Genomic DNA, 7,296 nt, shown 5'->3' on the forward strand with positions numbered 1-7,296 from the left:
TTCCCATGTTTCTGTTATAAGAGAGGACTGAGGACTATCTCTAAAAGAGAGAAGTTGCCACATATCATAGTTATTTGCTGTCTGGTATCTAGTATTTTGTTTCATCATTTAACATTTTGCTCTTAATTTCAGTGCAGGACCTGAGGAGATGGAAAAGGTTGGGGTTGGGTGGGTTGTTAATGATCAAATGGATAGATGAAGTAGAATGTATTAGATTAAAAGTCCCACAGTGAAAAAAACTAAACCTGAGAGGCACAGCTTTAAATGAAGTGCAGATAAACCAGAATCAATTTCAGGAGCAGTGTCTGAACTTGGATTTTCGGTATTCAGAGTTCTGACCTAATTGAAATCCAAACTTGAACCTTTTTTCCCCACCTGGGGAAAAAGAATTTATGTAGTTAGAAAGCACAGTTTTAATTCTGAAAGAGGCATTCTTGTCTGTCACTTTTACCTTGTTTCCAAATGGTGCGGTCCAGTCCTCCAATTTAGAACCCCACTGCACATTATTTCATTTAGCTTAGTATAGTAAGCCTCTTCCTCTCTGGTACAGGCAGGAAGAACCATTTGTTCAAAGAGTAAAAATGAGAGGGAGAAATTAAACAAATGTTATCTTTGGATTAGTCACAGCTTTATTTTTTTAAAATAAGTTATTTACATTGCACTACAACTATTACATTTTTATCAGATTTGTCATTCTAGTCTATATTCTATCCATCATTTGTAATCAGAGTGTTTTTCTTTTACTTTTGGAAAAGGAACAACAGGTTAGATAATGTGCTCAAAAACAAAATAAGGCATCTGTAACAACAGATTGTTTCATATAGAGATGGGTCAGAATCCATTATCTATTATACAATCATAGAATCTCAGGGTTGGAAGGGCCTCAGGAGGTCATCTAGTCCAATCCCCTGCTCAAAGCAGGACCAACACCAACTAAATCATCCCAGCCAGGGCTTTGTCAAGCCTGACCTTAAAAACCTCTAAGGAAGGAGATTCCACCATCTCCCTAGGTAACCCATTCCAGTGCTTCACCATTCTCCTAGTGAAAACGTTTTTTCCTAATATCCAACCTCATGAAAGTTTGCAGGTTTGAAATAGAAGAGCTCTTCTACACTGCAGTGAAACACCCCCAGCTGGCCCATATCAGTTGACTCAAGCTCAAGGGGCTTGGGCTGCAGGGCTATAAAATTGCAGTATAGATGTTTGGGCTGTATGTCAATCATAATTGTGTGCAAGTATATTGTAATACATCATAGCATAATGTGCACAGGATGATGCAAAGTTTTAGTGAAACTGATGGACATTTGTCTGCAGAAAATTTAAACAGGCTGTAATTTAAAATTCAGAAAGAGTAACTTAACTGAGTCTCATACTAAATTGGTAAAATTCAACATCAAATGAAAAGTAGAACTACATGTGCAGAAAATGTTTATTACAGCAATAGCCAGAGCTTCTAATGAGGATCATGGCCCCATTGTTCTATGTGCTTTACAAATGCATACAAAAGCAGAGTCCCTTGCCCATAAGAGCTTACAGTCTAAGAAAAAGTTTACATAATATCTTCAGTCTTGACCTGTCCAGGATTTAAAGAAATCTACTTAACAGTTGCCCATATAAAAAAATTCTACACAAATATCCACATTTCCAAGATAAGCAATGTTTTAAATATTTTTATAGTGTCAAATGTACCTAAGTTTTTTTTAAAATAGTTTAAGTTAAGTTCATTGTTTTTTCTTGTAAATTGGGGAGCTAAATTCGCCTATATACTCTTTGCTCATGCTGTAGGTTCCAAAATCTCCTCACATCTGTAATATTTGACAATTTCTTTTGCAGAGCAGTTAAATGATATTGTGCCAAGAAGTTTCACATGCATTTGAAACTCTTGGGGAAATAGACATTTGAACTGAACCTTTTTCTTTCAATATACTAAATAAAGAGGTTATTTTTCCTATTCCTCAGAAAATGAAATATATGTTTCTGCTTGTTCCTTTTCTGCTTCCTCTCATCCTAAAACTGAGTGTGAAGGCTTTTTTCTATAAAATCCATAAAACGCTATTTATTACACTATTGGGTTGCCAAGCACAATCCAGTTGGCCAAGACAGAGTTGTCTGACCTCAGTAATGCTGCTATAGAAATTCATTTTGTAAGCGTGACAATTGTGTGTGTTCTTTTCAAGGAAATTCATAACCACAGTTAATTACCAATCAGTCATCTCACTGTTTAGGAATTGAGTCATGAGAATTAACTCTAAAGTGGAAGACGAAGTTTCTTTAGACAAATAGAAGTTTCTTATACTTAGTGGCATTGACTTTTTAAAAGATCCAACTCAGAAAAACTAGAGTTGTAATGTTTGAAGTCAGGGAATGAAGAACAATCTATTTGAAAAGAGGCTATCTTCTAAACAATGGAACAAATCCCATGCAGCAAGGATTCGCTCCATATAATTTGATTCTTGGGCTGGGATAAGGAATTCTCTCCCCCAACTAAATGAGCTGTGTATAGCTTGGGTGTGGCTAAACGTTGGGAATGGACATGACAATGAGTGTGTTCTAAATTCCCAGACAGCTAGAGATGGAAAGAATGTGGAGAGAAGTAGTGGTCCTCTCTGCTCCCTCTGTGACTTTATTCCAGATAATCCATATGACTGTAGATTCACTGGGGTTGCAGCTGCCGTGGTACCACATCTTCCTCAGTGTGCCAGCTGAAAGAGGTGCCCTGGGGTTCTGCCTAATGGAAAGCAGGTGCATGTGGAGTCTGATTCCATGAGCTATCACTTGTCCCTTCCTCACTGTCAACATTTAACAAATAATGATATTGCTCTCCTAAGTGTGACTAGTTTGTCTAGATACACGCCTTATAGCATACATTATTCAGAGTTAAATTAGAAATATCATAAATATCATAAAAATAAAATATAGAAAATCAGCTTTCAGCATAACTGCTCCTTTCAGATATAAATGATCATTTACGCAGGCTATGTCTATGCTGGCAATTGAATGACAAAACTTTTGTCTTTGTCTTTGTTTAACCCCTCTCCGTCCACCTCCCCCACCTGAAAAGCAAAAGTTTTGCTGCGACAAGTGCCAGTGTGAACAACATGTTGTCAGCAGGAGCGCTTTCCTACCGACAATGCAAATGCTACTCATTGGGAGTAGAGGTTTATTGTTGGCAGGAGAGCCGACAAACAGCAGCTACGCTGCACGACTTTTAGCAGCACAGCTGTGATGACACAGCCATGTCGCTAAAAGCTGTGTAGTATAGACCTAGCCTTAGTGTGAACTGAACTAGCTCGCTTATGTCCTTCACCATTCCTGGCAAGACCCCCTCACCCCTTTTCTGACGGGACATGTATGAACACTAGGTAATCTGAGCAATGTGTGTCTCACCAGGTAAAGGAGTTTCCCCTTGTCTACCTGATGAGATTAGTTTGTGGTTTAACTTTAAACACCTGTTTTGCTTTAAAATATATCATACTTGATGTAGAGTTGTTAATACAAAAGATGTAGCATATATTCCTGGAATTAACAATTGATGCAAGATCTGTTGAGATTTCCACTGTAACTGAACTTGTGGTTTTGTGAAGTTTTGTTTTAAACTGGTAACTATTTTGTAAGGATTGTTCCCCTCCTCCAAGAATTTATGACCAACAGTCATCAAAGGCCAAGTATTACATAATAAGCTTGATAACATTATCAAAGTGTCCAGTAAACCAGACCCACGTATGGGAAAACAGACACCAAACATACATAAGACATTTTATAAACAGATATATTATTATTTTGTATTTGGTCCCCCTAGGTGGACATGACTCCATTATGCTAGGTGCTGTACAAACACATAAAAATGCCATCTCTGTCCCAAACAGTTTACAATCTACTATTAGTAGATTTAAATATACACAGATATATACACCTCTACCCCGATATAACATGAATTGGGATATAACGTGGTAAAGCAGCGCTCCAGGGGGAGGGGCTGCGCACTCCAGCAGATCAAAGCAAGTTGATATAACGCGGTTTCACCTATAACACGGTAAGATTTTTTGGCTCCAAGGACAGTGTTATTTCGGGGTAGAGGCGTAATAAGTTTTAATGTAAGTATATTGATTGCCGTAGCTATGACAGTGCCTCTTTCCTTCTCTTTTACCATTTTGTCTTAGCCTGTGGTACTTAGTTTCTGTCTTGTAAAACCCTTTGACCATGTTTTCCTCTTTAAAGGTAAACATATTACAAATGTTTATACTTGCAAAAGGTTTAATACCAGTCATGTCCTGTAATAACAGAATTCCTAGCTATGAGCCAGATAAATGCGCTAGACAAAAATTTTATCGCTACGCCTCTCAGACTTTTTAAAATAATTAGTTAGCAATTTGTAAAAGGCTTTTAAGATTAAAAAAAACCCCAACCTCTTCTCGGTGCTAATAATTATTGTTAGGTGTTAATTCCAGCTGGAAATTAGCTGAATCTGGAGTTTGGCCTTAGTTTTGGGTACCCTTATTGGTTATGTTCTGGAGAAACAAACAGGTGTAGTTTGAATTAAGATTCTGTTTTGTCAAAACTACTAGAACTTCAGGGGAGGATGGAAGGGGAATTAACATAAAAGGTTCTGATTTTGTTCCATTTGTTGTTTTGGTATTGTGGTTTTGTGGACTTGTTCATATTCATTATACAGTAAATCGTAAAAATATGAAATGGGTGAAAATATTCTTTTTCTCTTTCTCCTCCCAGATTGTAAACCTTATAGAAGAAACTGGACACTTTCATATCACAAACACAACCTTTGACTTTGACCTTTGCTCACTGGACAAAACCACAGTCCGTAAACTACAGAGTTACCTGGAAACATCTGGAACATCCTGAGGATACAGCATCTGGCTGCATCAAAAACTGTTTTTTAAATAAAACATTCAAAGTGATGCAACCAAAATGGAAAAAAATAAACCAACCCTCTTCAGCTTTATTTTTCTTTAAAGCCAGTCATCATCTCTTGATAAAGGAGGGAAAAGTGAAAAGACTCAGAGGATCGCTCTTCTCACCAAGGAAACGCTCTGGAAGAGTTAGCCTGGATAGCCTTGAAAAAAAAACAAAAAACACAAAAAAACCCACAAAAAAACTTGTTCTTAATGAATGTGTATGGTATCATGTATCTCTCTGTGGTGTTCCAGTCCACAGGACGAATGCATGTTCAACACACTGCCTTATTACATAACTGATCTATTTATTATTGCATACATATATTCTAAAGTCATTGAGGGAATGACACTACCAGATGTTACAAGTACTCGGGTTCCATGTATGCTCCTTTGATGCAGCACCATCACAAGCCTAGTAACCTTACTCATGTTAAAATGCCACTTATTGCTGACTTTCTCTAGTCACTTAAAACACTATAGTCTTGTTTCCACTTTTGCAGTTCCAGGAAACAAGATACCAAGCGGGGGACCAAAAAGCGGCCCTAATATTTGTCTCCAGTCCTGCCACAGGGGGTTGGACCACAGGTCCTTGGCTCTATCCATTTATTGATCTTAGACCATGGTAAAAAATGCACCAAATAGGATCATATGACTTGCTGTCTAGCCTTAGTCAATAAACCAGTAGGACTTGTAACAAAAAAGTGTTACTGTGTAATGTCCTGAATCCAGCATTGTTTGTCATCAACATTCTTGTGTCTGTTTTAATGTTATAATATTAGATATATATAAAAGTGAAGGTGTTCTACAGGATCACCATAAAAGGAGGAATACTGGTCCTGTTTTCTAAGGAAATGTTGTAGAAAATTCTTAATTTGGAGCTATTTATTACTGCGAGTTTCAATACTCTTCTGCTGCCAGTGTGTGACTCACCTTTACCATAAAAACTGTTGGCATAGTATTTTTGTTTGTTCATACAGTACATGGTCTGATTAGACTATTTTTTTTACATCTGATAAATTAAAATCCTTTCTTTGGAAAAAATATCTTCGTTGTTATACAGTGACGTGTTGGAATATATATAAATATATATATATATATATATATATATATATATATATATATATATAAAAATATAAATATATATATGTTTATAGGTTCCAAATTTCAGTACCTGTTGAGTAATCTACTTGCGTTTCCAGAAGGATTTCTTGTCTGTGAAAACAAATGTTCTTCCATGTACATTTCCTTAAAATGAGGAATATTTCGCATACATGTGCAATCCAGAGAATTTACAGATAGTTTGAAATAAGTGCTCTGTGATCTCATTATGATGGTTTCATTATGAAACCATCACCTCTTTATGGGAAATTAAACTCTTGATCCTGATGAAAAGAGAATGCAATTAAGAAATACTTCTGGATCCGAAGGTTTGTTCAGTCTTAAGAAAACGTGTTTGCAGAGAGGCCAGTATATTTCCCATATATGCTTACATGCCAGATGTAGTATATTCATTCACAGTTGAACAACGGTAGTATCTGTATGTTTTATTGTTTCATGTACATGGTTTTGTGCAGTACAGTGAAACTAGATTCCTGCTGGGGTTATTTCTTCATATTCAAATGGGAATTATTAACACTGTTTCTTTAAGTCCAAAGAAAATGGTATATTTTATTTTGGAGTTGGTTTTTTTTTCAGTTTTTTAAATTTAAAATGTTGTTTAACCATACTCCCATGGAAAGTCTCTTTCAGGCTTCCAAAAGAAAAAGTGTACTTTTTTCAGTAATGTTATGACTCTTATTGACGATTGGCATGAAACATACTTGAAGCGTTATGTTGTTAAGTCCACGTCTCAATGTGCAATTGTTGGGGGAAACGTCTTTAAAAATCATTTTGACATTGGATGATGATGGGAGGGTGGGGAAGGCATGTTGGAGGGTGGGGTTAATTTTTGTCAACATTTTATATGAAAATGTTTTGAAATCTAAAAGCAATCTTTAAAAAAGTCTTTGAACTAATAGTGCACATTCAACTTACTACCTTTTTAGTTAAATCAGATACATGTGGAGTCTGGTCCATTTTGACTTTTCTAACTAAATTTTGTGGTAAAAACTCTTGAGCTTCAAGAGGGAAAGGGAGCCCAAGATTTCTTCTAGCATGAATTGACTATCCTGCTGTTTTAAATAACTGGTGAAATAAGTCGCGTTACCCATAGAAATACTAGCCAACTTCTATTGTACATATCAATGGGGGTGGAAGGGTAGGGAAGCCCATATAAAAGGGAGACTATTGCAATAACAATATAACTTTACCTCTGAATTTCATATAAATCCTTGATCGTCCTTAAATAAAATCTTAGTGCTCTAATTTGATAAGATTGGGAAAT

At 36.3% G+C, this 7,296-nt stretch overlaps 1 protein-coding gene across 6 annotated transcripts in view; it reads left to right on the plus strand.

Annotated features, from left to right (window-relative positions):
* MLLT3 (MLLT3 super elongation complex subunit) overlaps window positions 1-5,947 on the plus strand; it is a 246,147-nt gene extending 240,200 nt beyond the window's left edge. For 5 of the 6 annotated variants that reach the window (XM_039545641.1, XM_039545643.1, XM_039545642.1 and 2 more), the window contains one exon: window positions 4,729-4,860. In XM_039545641.1, coding sequence (XP_039401575.1) covers window positions 4,729-4,860 — 132 coding nt within the window. Of the gene's footprint in view, window positions 1-4,728 lie in introns of all 6 variants that reach the window. The other variant, XM_039545640.1, reaches the window with a different exon arrangement.
* Window positions 5,948-7,296: the final 1,349 nt, after the last annotated feature.

This window comes from Mauremys reevesii, linkage group 6, assembly GCF_016161935.1.
Source record: "Mauremys reevesii isolate NIE-2019 linkage group 6, ASM1616193v1, whole genome shotgun sequence".
Lineage (NCBI taxonomy): Eukaryota > Metazoa > Chordata > Testudines > Geoemydidae > Mauremys > Mauremys reevesii.